At 45.8% G+C, this 23,296-nt stretch overlaps 2 protein-coding genes across 9 annotated transcripts; both read left to right on the top strand.

Annotated features, from left to right (window-relative positions):
- Positions 1 to 1,712: 1,712 nt before the first annotated feature.
- LOC146492461 (uncharacterized) lies at positions 1,713 to 5,412 on the top strand. The gene is made up of 6 exons (XM_085148561.1): positions 1,713 to 1,863; positions 3,536 to 3,681; positions 4,370 to 4,434; positions 4,872 to 5,033; positions 5,116 to 5,220; positions 5,307 to 5,412. Exons 1-6 carry the CDS (start codon positions 1,747 to 1,749, stop codon positions 5,345 to 5,347), a joined length of 636 nt encoding a protein of 211 aa, XP_085004687.1. The 5' UTR covers positions 1,713 to 1,746; the 3' UTR covers positions 5,348 to 5,412.
- A 5,249-nt stretch (positions 5,413 to 10,661) lies between these two features.
- mindy1 (MINDY lysine 48 deubiquitinase 1) lies at positions 10,662 to 23,199 on the top strand. 8 transcript variants are annotated; one of them, XM_085148534.1, is made up of 12 exons: positions 10,662 to 10,717; positions 11,943 to 12,547; positions 12,625 to 12,870; positions 13,007 to 13,197; positions 14,742 to 14,799; positions 15,076 to 15,140; positions 15,254 to 15,412; positions 17,994 to 18,096; positions 18,174 to 18,316; positions 20,197 to 20,391; positions 20,474 to 20,614; positions 21,309 to 23,199. In XM_085148534.1, the coding sequence occupies exons 2-12, from the start codon at positions 12,232 to 12,234 to the stop codon at positions 21,372 to 21,374; spliced, it is 1,683 nt and encodes a 560-aa protein (XP_085004660.1). In that variant the 5' UTR covers positions 10,662 to 10,717; positions 11,943 to 12,231; the 3' UTR covers positions 21,375 to 23,199. The 8 variants fall into 8 exon arrangements, 7 of the variants coding, with proteins under 7 accessions (XP_085004660.1, XP_085004657.1, XP_085004656.1 ...); XM_085148531.1 differs by having other exon boundaries at positions 10,672 to 10,779; XM_085148530.1 differs by having other exon boundaries at positions 10,693 to 10,793.
- The last annotated feature ends 97 nt before the right edge of the window (positions 23,200 to 23,296 follow it).

The following is a 23,296-nucleotide window of genomic DNA, read 5'->3' as shown; positions in this document are numbered from 1 at the left end:
GTGTAACAGAATAGCTTTAGTAGTGTTGTTGTTTTTTAACTTGAGTATAAACTTATACAAAATGCAGCAAGATATTAAAAAAAACGTTTTATTGATTAAAAAACACACTATATCGGATTCATATCAGTATCGGCAGATATCCAAATTTATGATATCGGTATCGGTATCGGACACAAAAAAGTGGTATCGTGCCATCTCTAGTCACAACAGCGTTTGTTTTCATTCAAAGGCTTTATGATTTTTCCTATAATGGCCAGTCTCTAGTCAAAACGCCCGGGCCGATTTTTTGTCCCAGTCCAGCCCTGTATGCAGCTCATCTGCAGTCTGCTGTTACCTACATCTTCCTATTTAGAAGGCAGAATTTCCGAGTTCTGAGTACAATCAAAGCACCACGACTGCAGTTTTTGTGTTGGATGTAAAAGGCGCACATGACGCTGTGACGTAGGCTAGAATCATGGCGGCAGTCAATGACGGTCCAGGCGTGGGATTTCTCTCGTGGAAATATGCACATTATCTTTTCCTTTCTATTGGTAGGTGGCACAGTGCACTGAGGCAAGTAAGCAAGCTAGAAGACTGGCAAAGTTATGGAAGCAACACATTAACAAGAGAATTCTGAGTAAAACCAAAGTTACTTTCCCTAGTAACTCGTTACTTTGAAAGTAACGAGTTACTAAAAGTAACTGAGTTACTTTTGATAGAAGTAACTAGTAATGTAACTAAGTTACTATTTTAAAGTAACTTACCCAACACTGGTGTTCTGTCTGCATAGTTTATTTGTCTTTTCAGGTTAGTTATTTTGGTGTTAAGCTGCTCTTAGTGCACTTTTCACCTCCTGGAGTCTGCTCTTTGGCTCCACCATTCCTGCCTACTTCACACAGACATGACTGCCTATGAGCAGCACTTTGGCGACAGTGGGAAGAAAAAACTCCCTTTAAACAGGAAGAAACCTCCAGCAGAACCAGGCTCAGGGAGGGGCGGGGCCATCTGCTGCGACTGACTGAGGCTAGGGAAGCCAGGATGAAGACATGCTGTGGAAGAGAGACAGAGGTTAATAACAGATATGATTCAGTGCAGAGAGGTCTGTTAACACATAGTGAGTGAAGAAGAAACACCCAGTGCATCATGGGAGTCCCCGTGGTTTATCCTGGTCAAAAATGACTCCAAGGTTCCTCACAGTGTTACTGGAGGCCAAGGTAATGCCATCCAGAGGAAGAATCTGGTTAGACACCATATTTCTAAGATTTTCAGGGCCGAGTACAATGACCTCAGTTTGATCTGAATTAAGAAGCAGAAAGTTAGTGGCCATCCAGGTCTTTATGTCTTTAAGACATTCCTGCAGTTTAACTCGTTGGTGTGTGTTATCTGGCTTCAGTGACACAGAGCATTTAATGGGATCTAAAGCTGTTCATTTGTTATGCATTAGGTAAAACCCGGACCATAAGTCACCTGGAGCAGTTTTACAAAATTCTGTGAATGTGATGCAGTCCTTCCTCATCATCATCACAGTCTCTGCTGTAGTCGCTGTGACTGACGATGGCAGCACCAGTCTGAGTGTCCTTGATGGCTGCTTAAACAAACCTGAGCGAGATCGATACACAAACAGAGGTTGTGAAATCACAGGAAGCCCAGAAACATCTGAACTGTGCGCAGAAAAACCTTTGTGTCCAAACAAAGCAGGTTTGCCTCTCCTGCAGCTCGTATAAAAGCTGAGTGGGTCAGACTTGGTGTCTGCAGACCATCGGCATTATGAATCTGTGGCTCAGCTTCCATTTCCTTGCAGCGCTGGTTCTCAGCAGCTCGGCTTTGACACCTGAGGAATGCAAACCGCTGGTGACGCCGCTGTCTATGGAGGACCCCTCTGTGGTAAGACTGTGGTTGCTGCCTCGGTCTGTGGGGTGGCCTGTAGAGTTCACAGGTGAACGTGGTGCTGAAGTCAGACTGGTTCAGACTGATTTACAGCTTCATCATTAAATAACTGCACCTCAGTGTCCACTACAGGATGGATCAAATACTTTTATTTGCACTTTGACGTAGCTGAGTGAAGCTGGTGGAGAATATTTGGTTTTCACTAACAATGTTTGTTTTCACCTGTCCCATTTGGTTCTTTTGGCATCAGAATTATTGTCTAAAGGCAAAGAAAGATGCCCAACAGATTTACTTTACCAAATGGACCATGCTGTGTTGGTCTATTTGATTCACCTTTGCTTTTACTGTTTGTTTTATTTTATTTTCACTTGCTACACACGGGACAGACATGACTGGGGAAAGAAGAGGGAAAGAAAAAGAGCGGGGAAGAGGGACGGGGATAAAAAAACTAAAACCAACAAAATAAGCAGACAAATAATACAAATATCAATCACCTGGATCACCTGTTGAGACAGAAAAAAGAGAAAACAAGCAAAGAAAAAGAGCAACATAATAAACAACATCATCGCGATGATCTATGTGAATATAACAGTAAATATGTCTGTGAAGGTTCATCCAGGTCGTCGTAGTCTAAGGAGCTTGCAAAGAAAAGCGTCTGGACTTCTTTAAGTTGCTTGAAGACGTTTCACCTCTCATTTGAGAAGCTTCTTCAGTTCTAAGGTCAAATGGTGGAGAGTCCCAGATATAAACCTAGTGGGAGTTTCCCCCCACAGAGGGACAAAAGGACCCCCAGATGATCCTCTAATCACCTGATTAGTGGATCAGGTGATTATCTGGGACTCTCCACCATTTGACCTTAGAACTGAAGAAGCTTCCCGGATGAAGGTGAAACGTCTTCAAGCAACTTAAAGAAGTGCTGAGAACCTTCACAGACACATTTACTGTTATATTCACATAGATCATTGCGATGTTGTTTATTATGTTGCTCTTTTTCTTTGCTTGTTTTCTCTTTTTTTCTTTGTCAACAGGTGAGGAATTTTATCCCACAAAAATTTTGGGATAAAATTAAGGCTCCAAAAAATGGAGCTCAGCATTGTTAATGTCCTGTTTGATCATCCTGAGTGACTGAAGCACATTTGAAACAACAGAAGTCGAGCCTTAAAGCCCAAAAATGTGACTAGTATCAAAAGGCTAAAAGTTAAATTACATAAAATCTCTTCCACTTCCATTATAAGTCAGGGTCGCAGGGAGACTGACGTCTATCTCCATTATCAAGCAAAGCAGGCACACCTGGACAGGTGTCCAGCCTGTGGCTAACACAGAGAAGTGTGTGGACAGAGAAAACATGCGAACAGGAAGAACCAGCCAGATTCCAGATCTCCTCTCTGTGAGGACGCAGCGCTAACCCCTGTGCAGACAGCGCCCTCTCCTGTGTCTCATTCAGTTATTGTCAGTAATAGTGATCGATTATTATTATTGTTGATTATGATTAGTGACTTTTTGACTGGTCAGTGAGATTCAAACAGGGATCTGTCTTCTTCAGGTGTGACAGCTTCCTGTTGGGTAGGAAGAACAGGATACGCAGCGCTGTCATGTTTTTGGTTTATTTAATAAAACTCATGTAGCAGGCAGCGTGTCAGCTGACTAGGCCACTTCCTTGTCTGTGCAGATGTATGGCAGGGTGAACTTCCTGGTGGGCTACACCAGTAACGACTTCTACAAAGCTATCCTGAACCTGACCGACAGCTCCTGGGTGAAGATCGGCCCCTCGCCAGAGCGCTCTGGGGAGGTCGTCATGTTGCAAGAAAACAGGATGTGAGCTCATCACATGCATCAACATCTGTTACCATTAAGCCCATCCATCCTGCACCAGAGGGTAGCAGAGGGCAACTGGGGAGACAGGGCAGCAGACGGTAACAACACAACAGGGGGCAGCAGGAGGCAACAGAGGTCAGCAGGGGGCAGAAGGGGGCAACTGGGGAGACAGAGGGCAGCAGACGGTAACAACACAACAGGGCGCAGCAGGGGGCAACAGAGGTCAGCAGGGGCAGCCGGGGGCAACAGAGGTCAGCAGGGGCAGCCGGGGGCAACAGAGGGTAATAAGAGGCAACAGAAGACAACAGAGGGAAGCAAATGGTAACGGGGCATAACAGAGGTCAGCAGGGGGCAGCAGGGGGCAGCAAAGGTCAGCAGGGGGCAGCAGGGGGCAGCAGACGGTAACAACACAGCAGGGGGCAGCAGGGGGCAACAGAGGTCAGCAGGGGGAGGCAGGGGGCAGCCGGGGGCAAAAGAGGGTAATAAGAGGCAACAGAGGGAAGCAAATGGTAACGGGGCATAACAGAGGTCAGCAGGGGGCAGCAGAGGTCAGCAGAGGTCAGCAGGGGGCAGCAGAGGTCAGCAGGGGGCAGCAGAGGTCAGCAGGGGGCAGCAGGCAACAGACAGTAACTGAGGGCAAGAGAGTCTCTGAAGTGGGCGTGAGTTTATTCTTTCTCTCTGTTCTCAGGAACGGAACCTGCATGACTTCAACGACGAACGTAACCTTGGAAGGAAACACCGCCACGGTGGAAAGTATGCAACCCACTCGGACCTGACACACTGCAGAGAAGCTGCAAAGCTTTGATGATTCTTTTTCCTGTTCTGTCTCATTTTAGATTAACGTTTTCATTTGTTTCCAGTAATATTGTTTCTTCCATTATCATATTTTCTGTTCAGTTTATTCAAACAGCTTGATATTTTTCTGTTCTTTCTTCTATTTAAGGTCCTTCTAGGGGATTTTTAGCTGCTTTTTTTTTAGATGATTGTACATTTATCCCCGGGTTTTTGTGTCATTTTCAGTTAAACTGTTTGTCTGATTTAATTGTGTCTTTTAATATTAGATTTTGTCTCTTTTGTAAATTGATCTCTGGCGTTTTCCTTCGTGAGGTTTTCAGTCCTCGAGGTGAAGTTGGACTTCCTGTTTCAGATGAAGATCATGTTGTTATTACATGAAATGTTTCTGTTCCCAGTGACCAACTCCACGTCTTCATTCTACTTGCTGCCGAGCTGTGACGGCTGCCTCGTCTTCATGATAAACAGCACGGCTAGAAACACCAAACATCTGCTTAAATTACTGAAGATCGATTTAGATGCCAGCGATGAGATCGCTGCTCATTCCCTTTATCTTCTGGGTAGGACGGAAATTAGCCACAGAAGTTAAAATTCTCATTTCAAATCCAAAGTGTTCATCTGTTTGAGTGTTTTTGTTTGCAGGCAAAGGGTCGACCCTGAAGGAGCCGGAGCTGGAACACTTCAAGCAGCAGGCAACGTGCATGGGCTTCTCCGGAGAGCCGCACTACATCTACAACCCAGAGAAAAGTGCTTCACTTTAACTGTTTGCACCAGAATCGGAGAAATCAGTCTGAGGTGAATCAGGTGATGCGACTGTCTGTTTCTCTCTGCAGGTTTCTGTGCTGAAGGTGAAGGTATCAAGGTTCCCCTTTAGAGAAACCACCTACCATCAAAAACCAAGACTTCACCTGAGAAAGTAAAGAGGTCAAAAACATAAAAGTGTGTCTGCATCTTTTATTCTGGGCTTTTCGATGTAACGTGGTTTAAAACCAAAGGTCTGCAGACTGCGATTACAAACACTGGTTTCTGCAGACGAGCAAACCGAAGCAATCACTGAGGAGCTGTAATCATGGCCTCGGTCTTTCACAGAGGCTATTTTTGGTGAAGCAGCCTTTCCAGGGCTGAGTGACACGTGGTGGGATTACAGTAATGACTCTAATATCGCTAAAAAGCGCAGAATCACTGCTTTCACAAACTGTTCAAAAGTAATTTTAAAAAGTGTTGTAAAACCCTTTGGCCAGCAGCGTGTTGGGGGTTAAAGTGTTAAGTAAGGGAATTGCCTGGTTACACCACCATGGTTAAACACAGAGGAAGGTACGAACTCTAACGAGGGTGATGAGGGTTTCATCTTAAACATTAGACCAACGAAGTCATTAAGTGTAATTGGATAATGAGGAAATGACTCAAGGACCATCTTCATGAGGGAGGGACCTAAGGAGGATATCAACCAATCACCTTGCAGTGATGGCAAGGTTACTTTTAAAATGTATTCCATTACAGATTACAGATTACATGCCCCAAAATATATTTTGTAATGTATTCCGTTACGTTACTCAATGAGAGTAACGTATCCTGCAACACGTTCTCACTCCCAAAGCATAACATTTTAGGCTAGGTGACAAATCGTCAACATATTACGTTTTCGGCTACCCACCACGTTCCTAAATGACGACCTCGGAAAAATGAGGAAATATGAGAACCGTATGGACTCTATCTACACATGTTCGCTCTTTTTCTTCAAATCACTTAGAAACACGCTATTTAACATCATTACAGTCATGGTTAAGGTCAGGAAAAAGGTTATGGTTAGGGCTAGGGATAAGGTTAGGTTTAGGGCTGGAACGTCTATTACCGCGGGAGCGTCATTGCACTGGATTTCGTCCATAACCCGCCGCGTACCATAAGAACGCCGAAAGTCTCCTTTTGCATTCCTCAGGAACGCCGCGGGACGTGACAAAACGTCGGCATGTTACGCCTCGGGAGTGAGAACGGGCTCTATCCTGATTACTTTGGATTACTTAATATATTATCAGGCTTTTTACAACTACATGAATGTGATTTATTACTGAAGGTTACTCTCCACACCAACACCAACTAGATGTTTAAATCTTAATATAAATGAGTAACAGGTGGACATTAGGTAAGGCTGCACTTTTTGCAGACATCTTGTGTAGAAAACTATTCCACACCTGTAAAACAGGTCAGCGGCCTGTTGCTAATACGTCGGGTTCGTGTCGGGCTCGTAGCTGAAAACTAGCTTTACTTTGTTATCTGGGTCGACTCGCTCACAGACACCTCACGGGTACAGCAGTCCATCCTCCCTGCAGCACGGACTACACTGCCTATCAGGCTGCATGCTGTAGGGCGATGCCTGTAACACTCTGCCTGTTGCCTTCATACTAAATCATTTTAAAAAATATTTCTTCACGTCATTATGAGACGCGAGATTGAAACACGAGCATTTGAGTCTCTTAATGCATGTTTTGTTTGGGTTTCCACCGGCGTGGAATTACCAAACATAGAGAGGGCATAGCCGAACATATGAAACAGGAAGTACCGCCGTGTAATCCCTTTATTTCGACAAAGTAACTGTATTCTAAATACCACCTTTTTAATCGGTAACTGTAACGGATACAGTTACTCACATTTTGTATTTTAAATACGTAACGGCGGCACGTGTACTCCGTTACTCCCCAACACTGTCGCCTTGTTAACAAAATGCTTAACATGACATTAACACGACTTTACAGTGAGAGGCCGTCAGTGTACGCGGAGGTGGAGGAGGAAATGGTTTCAAATAACACCCGAGACTGTTTTTATTATCAGACTGTTAAAATAAATGAATCTTTCATGCCTCATTGTTAGAAAGTCGTTCTTTATTCTTTATGGAGAATCAGACTCGTGTCCCTCCACAGCTGTTCTGCTGAAATCAACAGGAATGTAGATTTAAAGTTGAGAAGAATCGAGTTTACACAGACGTGATCATCCTCTTATTCGACCAAATGTCCTGCAAGATTGCAGAGGGATCAGAAGTCTTGTAAACAGCTCCTTAAAACAAGATCCTGACGAGGTCTAACTTGAACCTAACTCACATGAAACTATGATGGAGGACGATAGCATTGCCATAGCAGCAGCATTCAACTCAGCCAAAATTAAAGAAAGGAAAAAGAATTAGAAGAAGAAGTGAAAGAGCAAAACACACAGCTCGAAAGAAAAGCCATACAATTGGAAATGAAAGTGGCAGAACAAGAACGATATGAAATGGAAGTTACGACAGAACGGGCTAAAAGGAGGAAACACACCTCCCACACTGGAAGGAGAAAATGGACCCCACTCTGTACATCATCTGGGTCCCGCACCGTTAATCATCCCGACAGACCATCATGCAGTTTACCGGGAGGCGAGCTCTGGCGTTCCATCGAAACAGCATTTGTTAGATGTTAACTAACCTCAGTACTTAATCAGGATTTTGTTGTTACACAAACTTCAGGTGTTTAACTAACGCACTTATAAAAGTGTTCGGTGCATTCCTTAAAAACATTACATGTCTTTTCTTCTTAATTTAAGGGATGTAAAGAAAATGAAAGGTTTGTCCTTCAGAAACTATCAGGCAATGAAATATTCATTGTAATAAATCTGACCCCACTCACAATAACAGACACCAACCTTTACAGCCATCGGTAAAGCTCGAGATTCTCTGCACAGGACTGCAGTTCATTCATGACGTGGCCAATCATATTCCTAAAATAGACAAGAACCTCAAACACATCTGTGAAGATCAAATAACAGTTGCAACACTTTGTAATGTGAGTTGTTTTCAGTGGGTGAGACGAGGAGGCAGAAACAGCAGCGCGGCCACACTGGCACACCCTGAATAAACACGGTCATCAGCAGCCTTACGAGGCCGCCGTCTCACAGGAAGCAGCGTTCACACAACCTGCTGCTGCTTTGAGTGAGGGAGGTAAAGATATGAGGTCCATGTGTGCCAGCACGCTTCTCCCACACTCTGCTGAGGCCACGGGCGCGCACTGGTGACATCACTAAACACTAGCTTGTCTTAAAGAGACACCGCACTATTGTGACTGTTACATATTGATGCAGTGATTGGACATCTTTGTCCTAACAAAGCCCCGGGTTGGACGGTCCCACGGAAGATTTCTACAAACATTTCTGGGAACACATCGAGTTTTACATCGAGTTTTTTTAGAAACCTTTCAGACTTGCACTCTGCCGCCCACAATGAGACGAGGAGTTACCGTCTCTTTGCTTTAACAAAGCCTTTGAGTCAGTGGAGCATTGAACACGGTGGTTTTGGAGTTCAATTCAGAAACTTAACTTGTGGCTCATATCAGAGTATCAGCAGTTCAATCAAATAAGCTTCAACTTTATTTGGAGAAATAAACCTCATTGCATGAAAAAAGCCCGTTTAATCAAAGATACAAAGATGGGGGTTTGAAACTGACTTCCACGGCATTAACGGGACCTTAAAAATAAACGGGCTAAAATCCAAACACAGTGATTCATCCTGGTAATTATTTATTCAGTAAAATCAGTGGCCTAAACGTTCTTCTTATCACACACTTTGATGTTAACGAGCTTCCCGTCTATCTGTCAGAATCCCACCAACAAATACTGTCACAGGTCCGTAACACAATATTATGGAATAACAGATATGTTTTATATATCACAGAAAACCCTTGTTTTACAAAGACGTGTTTAAGAGAAATATACACTTTATAACTGATCTAACGGAGATTAATGCTGACTTATTGGATTATAATCAATCTGTACTAAACACAATTTAATCTCTCAAAATCAGATTTCCCCAAATTACACACAGCACTACACAAAGACTTACAACCCATAGTGCCACAATTCAAGAGCGTCTCATTCAGACAAGAACTGTGACAACAGCTTGATAAGAGGTTGTCTTACAGGTAAATTATTCCCCAGAAGAAAAAGGAGGAACCACATCCTACACAAATTTGATAAAATACTAACTCTGAACAGTGTCTCTAAAACTCTCTGTAAAACAAAAGAAACAGATTTGATGACATTTATAAAGAATTACTTAGACTATGATTTTATACTGATGATACACACCACAGTGAAAGCACAGAGCATCCATGTGTCGCTTGTTGTTTTATAAAAACATTCTTGGTGTTAAGATAACCTTTAGAAGATCATCTTTATTAGTCCCACACGTGAGAAATTTGTTGTGTCACAGCAGAAAGTGGACAGTACAAAGTTACAGTAGCAAAAATTAATAAAAACACTGGAATAGGATAAGAGTAGAATAAAATACTATATAATACGAATAAGATACTATATACAATAATAAAATATAACGTTGTCAGAAAAAATGGATGAAACCAACGATGTCTTCGGTCCCTCTTACTTTCTCCAGAGATAACATAACATTTGGCCAACTTTTACAAAATAAGAAGGAAGAACTAAGTTAGAATGTTATTTTAATGTACAAATGCAGATTTACAAAAACGTCCCTGAGGTTTTTACTTTCTTAAACAAATTCAAACTATATAATAATAATAATGGATTGCATTTATATAGTGCTTTTCAAGACCCTGAAAGCGCTTTACAATGCCACTATTCATTCACTCTCACATTCACACACTGGTGGAGGCAGCTACAGTTGTAGCCACAGCTGCCCTGGGGCAGACTGACAGAAGCCAGGCTGCCATACGGCGCCATCGGCCCCTCTCGCCAACACCAGAAGGCGGTAGGTGAAGTGTCTTGCCCAAGGACACAACGACCAAGAGACGGACAGAGCCGGGGATCGAACCGGCGACCTTCAGGTTACAAAATGAGCTTCCCAACCCCCTGAATCATGGATAATTAAAACATAATATATTTACCCTTTGTTGTTTGTTTTTATTTATCTAAAAGGCAGCATTTCACTCAACTTTGCATCTCAGACATGTGTACACATCTATGTCACTGTCAACATTCATTATCTCTGTTTTATGTGGTTAAATTGTTACTGTAATCACTCCTTCTGGCAATTCATTGTATCCATTGAATTTATGCATCTCTAGCTGCCATTTTTGTATATGTACTTGAAATAATAAAAAAATTCTAATAAAACAAAACAGAACACTTCTGGTTGGTTGGATTGGAGGCGGAGTCAACTGGATAGACTCTCCCTGCCCAGTTTTCGGTCCACCTCGGCTCGATTCGTGAAGCCTGGGTAATGGAGGCGGGGTTTGTACGAAAATGGTCAAAGGTGAGCGCACCGCCCGCCCATGTTACCGTGGTCCACAGATGTAACGCACTCTGTGGAATAAGGTGAGGGAGTGAAGGTGAGACCGGACGTGACGTAACCGAGTAGAAGTTGCTCTGTCAGGAGGGTACGAGACGAGTTGAAGCTGTGAAAACGTCACATTTTGTTTGTAACGTTTTATTTTCTTCATGTTTCTGATTGGCCGAACCCGACAGCGCGTGCCCGCGGGCTGAGAGGTGAGTGCGCCGCTGTGGCTGTGAATGCTGCCCCGCTCAGAGACCAAAAAGGACATAAAGTTAAAAAAGTCTTATCGCGTTTGGCTGTCAGTGCCAGCTAGCTCATGCTAAGCTAACGGGGTGTGTAACATCTGTACGGTTCGTGTTGAAGCGGCTTCCCGCTCCGCTCGGAGTTCCGCTTGTTTGGTTTCTATCCGGGCCCTCACGAGCTGCTGCGCGTGAACATTAATGACAATTTTACGACAGAAAAAGTTCACAGCTAGCCAGTTGGCTAACAGGCAGGGTAGGCTGCTGAAGCGGATTTGGACGGACGGTGGGCGGGACTTATGAACCTGGCGGAGAGGAATGTAAACAGGTAGCACGCGCGTTCACCTGTCAGCGTTCTCCGCGGATCCGCGCCGGACCCGGTAAGCTGACCGTTTTTCGGGAGGGGGAAGAGGGCACGGGCCCGGATGTCGGGGTTAACCGGAAGAGCGGGGTTAACCGGCCGCTCCGCAGGACCGGGTTCAGCTGAGGCTGCCACCCGTGTGTGTGCGAGCGTAGGTCACCGCCGGTCACATGGGAAACAACTTTCCTTCACGTCGGTCTTGGGAGTGAAGCAGCCGCCCCCCCCCAGTACAGGTCACCTGTAAGGCTCGGAGCTCAGGTGTACAGCAGCGGTCCAGGTGTCGGTCTGCGTTCTCAGCCACACCCCTGCTTCTCTCACGGTCACAGCTGTACCCCACAGCTCGGGTGGAGCTGCTTCCGTTCAAACAGCTGAGGGTGGATGTGCAGGTGTTTATCAGAGTTTACACCTGTGAGGCACACACAATGTTTCTGTGATGTCACAGATCTGAGAAAAGGAGAAATTAGTGGATGGAGGTGACGCTGCACCGTCACTTGGAATCCATCTTTAAATCAGCCTCATGACTGCACACAGCTGTGAGCTAACTCCACAACACACACACACACACGTGCGTTTGCTGACTTCTTCTTCTGTGTTTCCTCCTCAGGTGTGACTGATGTCAGAGGGCCGTGCTGCGTCTCTTCTCTGCTCACATTTTCTGCAGCCATGGTTGCTCTCAGGTAGACCGGTGTGTCTGTTTTCCAACACCCTTGGCAGGCGGCGGGCAGGCGATCGTTCTCTCGTGACGGTCTCCTGGCGGCCATGTTGGAGCGCCTCCTGCTGTCTTAAAGCCACCCGATGCTGAGGTCGAGTTTCTCTCGTGACCACGTCCGTCTAAGTCATCTCTCTCCACGTGTTGTCATACGGAGTCGTGCCTGTGAAGCCGTCAGCTGATCATGGAGGAGTCCAGGGAGCAGCCTGCCGCCATCGCTGACCTGGAGATGAAATGCGGATCAGAGGAGCCCACTGTCAGCTCACAGACTTTCTCCAAAGAATGCACCTTGAGCGTGACACCAGCGCACCTCAGAGCTGACATCCCCAACACAAGTGGCGGCGCCGCTGACAGCCCTGCGCTCGCCAAGGTCCCGATGGAGGAGGAGGAAGAGGCGACACCCACGCCGCCAGAATCATCGCCAAGTCCATCATCTGAAAACATGACTCTAACAATCGCCACCACCACAGAGGAGCCCACGGAGGCTGGGGCAGGACCAGGTAGAGGAGGAGACATGGGTGAAGGGCGGGGCCTAAGATGCCCAGAGGATTCCTCATGGTGCTTCTATTGTCCGCAGGTCTGGACGTGGAGGAAAGCTCCTCGGTGGCGACAGCGGGTGGCTCAGACGACCAGCTGGAGTCCACGGACTCGGCGTCATTCTCCATCCCCAGCTTGGAGCTGTCGGATGGGGTCGTGACAACAGGAAACTCCCTGGATGTGGAGGACGGCCTGTCGTCGTCGTACTCGGCGCTGGGTGCGGAGGGCTGCTCGCCATCCACCGAGGTCCCGAGTCTGCAGGACGAGGCGGCGCTGGAAGCTGCCGGTGAGGCGTCCATGTTACTGAAACGTCCTCAGCCTGGTGCCTGACTGCACTTCTTCTTCTTCTCTGGGTTTATTTTGTGATGACACCGTTGGTACTCCAGATAAATGTAACTTTGTTTAGCTGAGTGTGACTGCAGTTCTCCCCCTCTCCACAGGGGGTGCTGCTGCTCCTCCTGCTGTGGCACCGGAGCCTGGGCCCTCCATGCCAGCGTATTACCTGGTGAAGTGGATCACCTGGAAGGAGAAGAAGACCCCCATCATCACCCAGAGTGAGAACGGACCCTGCCCCCTGCTGGCCATCATGAACACGCTGTTCCTGCGCTGGAAGGTGAGAATCACCATCATTTACAGGGCGGAGCGGCAGGTGGATGTTCATCTCCACCCAGCTGCAGCACACAAATCTAAAGACAAGTTGCACTACGCAGGTACGCAAACACCTGCCTCAGAACCTTCAGGAAGTCAGGGCAGGTGCTTCCTGTTTGCGTCGTCATGGTAACATAAGAACCTGGAGGTGCATGTTACGTGTTGCAGCTGTTTTGAAGGGCGGGGCTCAGAGCTCAGGTTCCAGTCGGTCTGAGCTCGTTGTTGTCATCGCGGTTTGTCCTCCATTTCTAAGCAAACGCTCAGACTTGCGCCGAAGACCGGGAAAGGTTCAAGTCAGATTTCTAGCAGCTGAAAGGCGGCTTTGGTTCCCGGGGAAGCTGGCCTCGTTAGAAGGCATGGGAGAACCATTTCCTAGTAGTTCAGGTCCTTGAAATTGTTTTTACTGCACAAAAGGACGCGAACACGATGCTAAAGTTCAAGCACAAGTTCATCTCTGTGCCCACATCTGCACAGAGAGCATGCTAATGCTAAGCTAGTCAGACCATATGCTAACGCTAAGCCAGCCAAGAACAAGAGTGATGCTAAAGCTCAGTGTATGCAGACCAGAGCCTAGCAGCTAGCGCCTGAACTTCAACAGGTAACTTTCACATCATCCTGGTGCAACATCTGCGAGGAGCTCGTCCTGGTACTTTGACAGCAGGACGTAATAAGAATTTAGCAATTCTGATTCCATTATCAATAGAATCTATACTTATTGATCAGATTCGTTATCAAGTCTCAACAAACAAACATGTGGCCCACAGCATGAAATGAATCTGCTTAGATGTGATGATGGTCACCCTCAAAGCGGAGAATCGATAACGAGTCTGATCAGTAAGTATAGATTCTACCGATAATGGATAGTTCCCATGCACGCTGTCACAGTACCAGGATGAGCTCCTCAAAGATGTTGGGCCGGGCTGTTGTGACAGGTCGCCCCGAAGACGGCAGTGGCGGCATTAAATCACAAAGCCTTTGACTTTTCGTTGGAAGGGTGTGTCTGCGGCGCTGCAGTACGTGAAGCTCTTATAAGTGTTCTCCCGTGCTTGGTGGGGTCTACACCTGGATGCATCTAGAATAGTCAGTAACTCACAGCGCCCCCTAGTGGCAACAGGAAGTTAACTGTTAGAACCATGTGGTGCACTTGAATCCGGTGCTGTGGGCTCACCTGTGCTTCGCCTGTGGCGGCCGCTGGCCTCAGGTGGTTGTGCAGCTAATGAGACACTTTGGATGAACCGTTATGTGACTGTGGTTTCAAATGTTCCTCTGAGAACCAATCAGAGCACTCTAAAATGATGTAACTGTGTCGTAAACAGCGTTGATCTTTTTTAGTGAAGAGGAGACACCGGCGCTCACACTTGATAAAGTTTATAAATGAACTGACCTGTAACTGTGTGCGCGTGTGTGTGTGTGTCTTTGTGTGCGCGTGTGTGTGTGTGTGCCTGTGTGTGTGTGCCTGTGTGTGTCTGTGTGTGTGTGTGTGTGCGCGTGTGTGTGTGTGCGCCGCAGGCCAAGCTTCCTGCCCAGACGGAGGTGGTCACCACCGAGGACCTGATGGCTCACCTGGGTAAGAGCGACTGTGGGTAATGTATCAAACGTATGAAATTAAACGTGGCGGGCAGCATGAGCAGGAGGCGGGCGCTCGCTCGTAAACGTGGAGGGTCCACGTTAAGTAGACGATGAGTTCGCTCCTGGCACAGCTGTCGAATGAAACTGTCCGTGGAGGTCACATGGTACGCGGTCTGCAACACGCCGGGTTAAACCTGGCTTCTCACCTGTGAGTGTTTGAGCTGGTCGTGGCGGGCTGTCCTACTGACGATGTTCCTGTGTGTGCGTTGTTCAGGAGAGTGCGTGCTGTCCGTCACTCCCAGACAGAAGGCCGACGGCATGGAGCTCAACTTCCAGCAGGTACCAAGGAAGCACACGCACATGCTGGTTCTGCATCTCAGCGTCCCATACACGCTTTCAATTAGCACGCCGTTTTGGGGAGGAGACCATAACATGGGCGTGTGTGTTTGCAGAACATGAGCGACGCCATGGCGGTCCTCCCGAAGCTGTCTACGGGGCTGGACGTCAACGTGCGTTTCACCGGCGTCACGGACTTTGAATACACGCCCGAGTGCATCGTGTTTGACCTGCTGGACATCCCGCTGTACCACGGCTGGCTGGTCGACCCTCAGGTGAGTGCGAGCGTAAACGCAGGACCGTCCAGGTCCTTAACGAGGTTTTAACAATGCAGCGGTTTGACCCCCAACTCCTCCAGTCTGCTTGTTGAAGTACTCTTGAGCGAGGGATCAAACCCCGCAGTTTCTCCCGAACCTGTGAGCTCTGGATAAAATGCTCTGTATGATGAAGCATGTGATTGGCTCGTTCAGCCAATCCCCATGGGTACCGTCAGCTGATTGGCTGCAGATGAAGCAGGAACATTAATAAAATGTTCTGACATTAAATGATCAACACAATAGACAGAAAGATATTAGGATGTTTAGAAAATAGAATATTTATAGAAGGAAAGAAAATATGAACAAATGAAGGAAAGTATTAATAAACATGAATATTAATCAACTGTCTGGAAAAAGTGTTACGGCCTCAGCTGGGCCTCCTCCTGGAGGTGCCTGTGTGGGCGTGTCCTAGCGTCTTCAAGTTATCCAGTAAGAATGAAGGATGTGCGTAACTGATAGTCAGTGTTGTCGGTGCCAGACTTACTAGTTGTTTAACCTGGTTGTTAAAATGTTAATTGATTCCTGATGCTGGTAAAATATCATCTTAAATGTTATGCAGCTACCTGCCACCAGACAGCGCATCGCTGATGACACACCTGTTAATCTCTTTGTTAGAATAAGATCATAGTTACAAACAGCGGTTCTCCGTCAGGAGGACGGGGTCTGCCGTAGGAGAGAGTTCAGTCGTTATGAGGGGTTCAGAGCAGAGCCACTAGTCCTCCACAAGGAGGCAGCTAAGGCTGTCGCCTCCTGGGCGTTCCTGCCAGGCATGTCGTACCGGGAAGAGGCCCGGGCTTGGACCCGGGACACGTTGGAGAGGTTACATCTGGGCTGGCCTGGGAACGTCTCACGTGTCCCCAGATAAGCTGGGGGTGGCGTGGAGAGGAAGGGCCCTGCTTCCCTGCTGCTGCCCCCAGGACCCAACTTCAGATGAGCGGAAAAAAACGGATGTGTAATTTATTGTTTTCTTATTTTTAGACTTGAACTAGGGCTGGGCGATATGGCCTAAAATTCATATCGCAATATAATTTGAAGCATGTGCGGTAACGATATATATCACGATATATTCTTTTCTTCTGTATAACGTATTTTCCACACTATAAGGCTTAAAATCCTTTAATTTTCTCAAAAATCGAGAGTGTGCCTTATGTATGAATTCTGGTTGTGCTTACTGACCTCGAACCGATTTTGGCAGAAATCTGTTAAAAAAATGTTTTAGTACAACTTTGGTAAGCCGCACTGCTTGATGGATTGTCAGAGCATTACGGCTGCCGTAGTGAGGAGCTTCACGGAGTAATCTGGGTCCTAAACTCAGTCCGGTTCAGGTCCCAAAGTCAAACGAACACTGAGAGTTAAAAACGGTCTAAATTCTTTAATCTTTAATAAAATCATCAGCGTTGCTGCTTTATCGGGTGTAACAATTAAGTTTAACATCCAGGCATCCATGAAAACAGAATTTATTAAATTTAACAGAGTTAGAAGTTAGCAGGAAGTTAGCTCGCTAGTTTCCACCTAAACATTTCATACCATGTTCTGACAGATTTCTGAAACTAATTCAAACGTACAGCTCTGCTGTCACTTCCAACATAAATAAAGACAGAAACTAAACAGCAGTGGCGTTTGTAGGGTTACTGAAGTTGGGCTAGCTGGTATATAATGTTGTGCTACGTGATTGCTAGCGACACCGCTATGTTAGCATAACATTAGCACAGTGAAGCTGGAGGATGAACGCCAACTTTTTTTCCACTTGATAAAAGTTAACTTGAGGGATTCTGGTGGTCAGGGACAAATGCAATCGCATAGCAGGATGCTGTACACGGGCCAAACTTCAGTCAGGAGAACAACTGAGATTATTCACAATACGAGGTTAGTTATTAATATACTGCAACAACATGGGAACAGAGCAGCTGCAGAGAATTCATCATTAATGAATCAATGTTACGGAAGTGGAGGAAGCGCAGTTTTTGGCTTTCCCCATATTTCAACAGTGCTTCATCTCTTTGCTGTGACTGTCAGCATAATTTGCAGATGATATGGTTTTAGCCACGGCCATGCTTTCGACCAAAACAGGAGCAGCTTGATGACATCATCAACATGCGCTATCGCGATAGAGCGATATAGTCAAAATCTCTGTCGTTGGCCAAATTTATATCGTTTCTATCGTATATGGTTTCTATCGCCCACCACCAGTTTGAACTGAAGTGGTTGTCAAGCGTGCGTCATTCATATTGCACAGAATAGTGCGACACTTTTAGTTTAGCGGATGTTAATCTGTCATATTTGAGTAACACGTGAACATCTGTTGTAGTAACATGTTTTCATATCATAGTTAACATCAGTGTTTCTCTCCTTCGTTGTCTGGAGTGTAACGTGTGATGTTGATGCTGCTGCACAGTGAAGTGGCATGATTGCAGGTTTTTAATGTCCATGTGGGATTTGTATTTTTTGTCACATGGCGTGGTCAGACTCTCTGTGGGAGCTGTAGCTCTGTGGCCGCCCACAGGACAGAATGATGTAAAATTCCTGATTGTGTGTTCAGAGTCCAGAGATGGTGGCTGCTGTGGGCAAACTGAGCTACAACCAACTGGTGGAGAAAATCATCGACTACAAACACTCTGCAGAAAGCAGCCGAGTCAGTGAAGGTAACGTGTTTGTGCACAGTACCCAATATGTACACGATGGCCTGAACATAATCATTCTGCACGTCTGTGCCGGGCAGGCCTGGTGGCGGAGCAGTTTCTGGAGTCGACGGCGACTCAGTTGTCGTATCACGGCCTGTGTGAGCTCAACGCGACGGCCAGAGAGGGCGAGATCTCCGTGTTCTTCAGGAACAACCACTTCAGTACCATGATCAAACACAAGGTGGGGTTACAACCACTTCAGTACCATGATCAAACACAAGGTGGGGTTACACACACTGCAGTACCATGATCAAACACAAGGTGGGGTTACACACACTGCAGTACCATGATCAAACACAAGGTGGAGCTGTACACACTGCAGTACCATGATCAAACACAAGGTGGGGCTGTACACACTGCAGTACCATGATCAAACACAAGGTGGGGTTACACACACTGCAGTACCATGATCAAACACAAGGTGGGGCTGTACACACTGCAGTACCATGATCAAACACAAGGTGGGGCTGTACACACTACAGTACCATGATCAAACACAAGGTGAGGTTACACACACTGCAGTACCATGATCAAACACAAGGTGGGGCTGTACACACTGCAGTACCATGATCAAACACAAGGTGGGGCTGTACACACTGCAGTACCATGATCAAACACAAGGTGGGGCTGTACACACTGCAGTACCATGATCAAACACAAGGTGAGGTTACACACACTGCAGTACCATGATCAAACACAAGGTGGGGCTGGTAATGCACTTGTCTCCTTTTTTTTATTTTTTTATTTTTTATTTTTTATTTTTTTAACTTTATTTAACAAACAATGAGTACGACATACGAACAGATGAAGTATACAAAACAACAGAACATGAACACAAAAAGCCAGGGGTAAAAGAAAAAGGTAACAATTATAAGAATACACACAAAAATTCACAGATATTGTTTTAGAGCCTTTTTGTTGGCGGAGTCTGATATTGATTGTATGTACATTTCCACATCCTTAAAAAAATGACAGAAATATGGTGTTTTGTTAGTAAAATTACATTTATGGATAAAAAACTTAGCTAAAAGTATTAACAAATTTATCATAAAAAACATTTATCATACTTCTTGGGGAACTTAAAGAAACAGAATAAAACATTTTCCCATCGTAAAGAAAACTCCCTTAAAATATGGACAATAACAAACCTGCTAAATTCCTTCCAGATTCTCTGTGTAAGAGAACAGCACCAAAAAGGATGTGTCACAGTTTCTGGATGATCCCCACAGAAAGTACAATCAGTATTTATGTCCCTTTTAAATTTTACCATGTAGTGACTGGCTGGATAACATTTATGTAGAATTTTAAATGAGACTTTTTTCACCTTATTTACAATCAAATATTTATGGGGGATCATCCAGACTGTCTTCCACTTGATATCTGGAACATATTGGTTCCAATAAGATATTATATATGGGAGAGAGACGATAGCTTCTTGGAATAAACTACGTATTCTCTTATTGCTGTTACCAAGTTCCTGTGAAAAGCAGATTTTCCCTATTGGTGACTCAGCTGGATCAGGGAGAGTGACTGAGGTAGATATTGAGCTGTCAGTGTTTTTATATAACATTAAAGTCCCCGAGGGTACGGCACCAAGCACCATTGAGAATTCCTGAACACGGACTGGAAAATTATATAGTGCAATAAAGTCGTTGTAAGTAAGTAGTTGTCCCTCTTTATTAACCAGCTGAGCCACCAATAGGATCCCATTTTGGACCCAAGTTTCCAGGAAAAGTGATTTAGTTTTAAATAAAATATCTCTGTTGTTCCAGATGAGGTTTTTGTGAGGTGAGAAGTTGTGTTTATGAGGGTCCACGCTAAGAGGACCTGCTTATGGAAGGATGAAAGCTTTACAGGGAGTTTCTCAACACTGTAATTACAATTGAAAATAAAATTAAAATATGATAAGGTATAAAGTTCCAGATAGAGGTAGGGTTTTTAAGAAAATGTTTAGCCCAATTAATTTTGAAAGTGTTATTTAAAGTAGAGAAGTCTAAGACGTTAAGCCCACCTGATTCGTACTTATTCATCACAACAGTTTTCACTTGTCTCCTCTCTCAGGGGCACCTGTACCTGCTGGTCACGGATCAAGGCTTCCTGCAGGAGGAGTCTGTGGTCTGGGAGTCGCTTCATAACGTCGAGGGTGATGGAAACTTCTGTGACTCCGATTTCCGGCTGTGTCATCCTCCTCAGAGAGCTCCACCCACCCCCCACCTGCCACCCAGCGCCCAAGAGCAGCAGCGGCAAATTGACCAGGTGAGCTCACCAGGTAATATCGTTGCCACCGAGCACTTTGGCCCGTTAGCACGTCTCTGATGGGTGTTGTTGTGGGTGTCAGGACTACCTTGTGGCAGTGTCCCTGCAGCAGCAGCAGGGCGGGGCCCCGGGGCCCCTCAGTGACCTGGAGTTGGCCCGGCAGCTCCAGCAGGAGGAATATCAGCAACAGCAGCAACTCCAGCAACAGGGTTCAGTGCAGCAGGTAAGCTCACCTGGAGACAAGCCGGCAGCACTTGTAGGCCACTGCTATCACAGCTTAATCCAAAATCAGGACAGGACACACTGAATCACTGGTGTGGAGCCTTAAAGGGGGCATGAAGCTCTGAAGGCTTGTTTACATCACGGAGCCCAGCTCGTCGCTCTGCTAACCACCTGACTCAGGCTCTCTTCCACATTTATAAAGTGTTGTACAAACACAACATCACAGCGAACAGCCACTTCCTGCTGCAGAGACACAGTAAAGTGACAGCAGATCCTGTTTAACATGAACTGACTGCTGCAGCGATCCCTCACACTGATGGTCAGCTGTCCTTCCCTCTGAGGTATCGATCCTGTCACCTGTTAGCTCAGTGTGTTAGCCAACCACGTGATGTCACGCTGCGTACTGACAGGAGAGGGCGCTGTTTTTAAAACTTTCAGCACCTGGCTGAGTTACGTCAGTGCCTGAGAGCAGGTGTCAGTGAGCCTTCATGCACATAGTTTCATGTCCACTTTAAAACACCTGAGTCAGCGTTCAGAAGACGAGTGTGAAATATTACGTGGTTCTCTGACTGAAATGTTAGTAATCATGAAAAGGCAAATAAAGATTTCTTCTAAACACTTTTATTGATCTCAATAATGTGATAATAATAACCGTGATACGAGGTGGTTACACTGTTACTGTTACGGTGTTCCAGGTCAGAGGTCAGGGGGCACAGCAATCCAGGAGAAGAGACAAGGACTCAGACTGCGTCCTCCTGTAGACTCTTCAGCAACGCCGCCATCATTGTCTGTCACGCCGTCGGACTCCTCTGTGTGTCCGCGGCGGGCGGGTGAGGGGTCACGTTCGATGCCAAACCTCCCAGCTTCCCCTTTGTTTCACAGGTCAAAGGTCTTTAGGACGCGCTCTTCACCAACGTCTTTATTAACCATTAATATCGGACAGCGATGAAGTGATCAGACGGAGCTGTGGCTGAAACACGACCTATGACTCTGCAGCTGTTATTTCGCAGCTCCTACTCCTCTGTAGGCTTCCTGAAGTTGGCCAATCAGTAGAAAGTCTTTAAGGGGAGGAGCTAAAACAAAATGTTTTAGCTCCTCCCCCTTTAACCCAGTGCTTGCTAACCCCGCCTCCTCCTGTGGCTGCGGTTGAAGTTCCTGAAACGAATGGAAACACGATTCCTGCCTCTTTCAAACTCGGACAAATTTCACTTCGTACAAACCAAACGACTGAAAGCTGCTGGCTCTGTGAGGATATGCCCTCTGTGACATCACAAAGATCCCAGACTAGGACAAAACAAAACGTTAAGAATGGATGTTTCCTCCAAATCATTGAAAGTAAGATGTAATTAAAGATAAACATCTGAGCGCTGTTGTGCTGTTTGTGTTACTGTACGCTGAAGCTGACGAGCACCTTCAGGCGACTGTCGTTGTAATTTGGCGCCGTGAAAGTTAAACCATGACATCGTGTTCCCACGACGAGGACGGAAAAATGAGGGTTAGTCTGTTTGGCCTGACTGAAGGAGCCGATGTGACACGGCAGGCCATTATTAACCTCGAATGTGACGCAGCGCTGCTTTAGCTAAAAACGGGTCTGTCACTGGTGTTTCCTGGGACCAGTTTGACCAGAACCTCCTAAATATTCAGTCTGAAGTTGTGAAAGAAAAATAAGATCCTGTGATTCTCCGACTGGTTGTTTGTTTCCCTGCAGATTAAAACGAGGTCATTTGACCAAATTATGACATCAAAGTTTGGATTAAACACGTAAAAAAACATTTTAATATCACTGAGTTTTCTCTTTAAACATTAACCACGACTGATTTAATCACCAATAAATTTGGCTTAAAGGAACAAATGTAAACACGCGTTGAGTTTCATGTCCCACAGATCCATGATTGAGTCACTGACTGGTTTATTTTGTGTGACTCAGTTTTTAAACTTGAACTAAACTCTTGATATAAAACGTTTACCTGTAAATGATTTCGTGGCCGTCGTTCACAGTGTGTGGACAGACCACCCAGCCGTGACGTCGTGGCTGTTTTCTCTTAGATCTGCTGTGGAAACAAACCTGAAACTCAGGACGTTTTAGGTGAAAACCTGCGAACTGTTTGTCTCAGAGTTCAGACTTGGTGCAGTTTCTTCTTCAGATCAAAGAATTAGGAACTTGTTTAACGCCACAGCAGCGTTCCCGTCATGCCTGTCAGGGTTTTAGGCAAAAAGATGGACGTACCTACTCTGACGCCACCTGCTGGTTAGTGAGATCGTCACTGCAGAACAGCAGTTCACCTCTTTGAAACCAGGCGGGTCCACGTCTCACAGATTTGTTCGTGTGTCATTAACCATCCATGCAGAGCCTACTCACCTCTACAGGGCCTGAAGTCTTTGCAGCTACAGTTATCGCCATCTGGTGGCCTTCAGATAGAACGCAGGCACTTTCTCTCTGGCTTATTTTTTCACCTCCATGTTTTTATCGTCTGTGGTATTTTATTTATTAGCTTAGTTTTCTTTGTGACTGTTGGCCCGCCGCTCTGTTCAGGCTTTGTTTAATCTGCCGTCCTGTCAGATCGTCAATAAAAACTCTGAATTTGACTTCAGCTTCATGGATTTGTTCACAAACATTGACAGATTTTGTTTTTGTTATTCTGGATCATCACAGACAATGTCAAACATTTGAACACCATCGCCT

Source organism: Neolamprologus multifasciatus, chromosome 22, assembly GCF_963576455.1.
Source record: "Neolamprologus multifasciatus chromosome 22, fNeoMul1.2, whole genome shotgun sequence".
In the NCBI taxonomy this organism is placed as follows: Eukaryota; Metazoa; Chordata; class Actinopteri; order Cichliformes; family Cichlidae; genus Neolamprologus; species Neolamprologus multifasciatus.
Note: the sequence above shows the minus strand (reverse complement) of the source record. Positions and strands in the feature narration are given on the sequence as shown.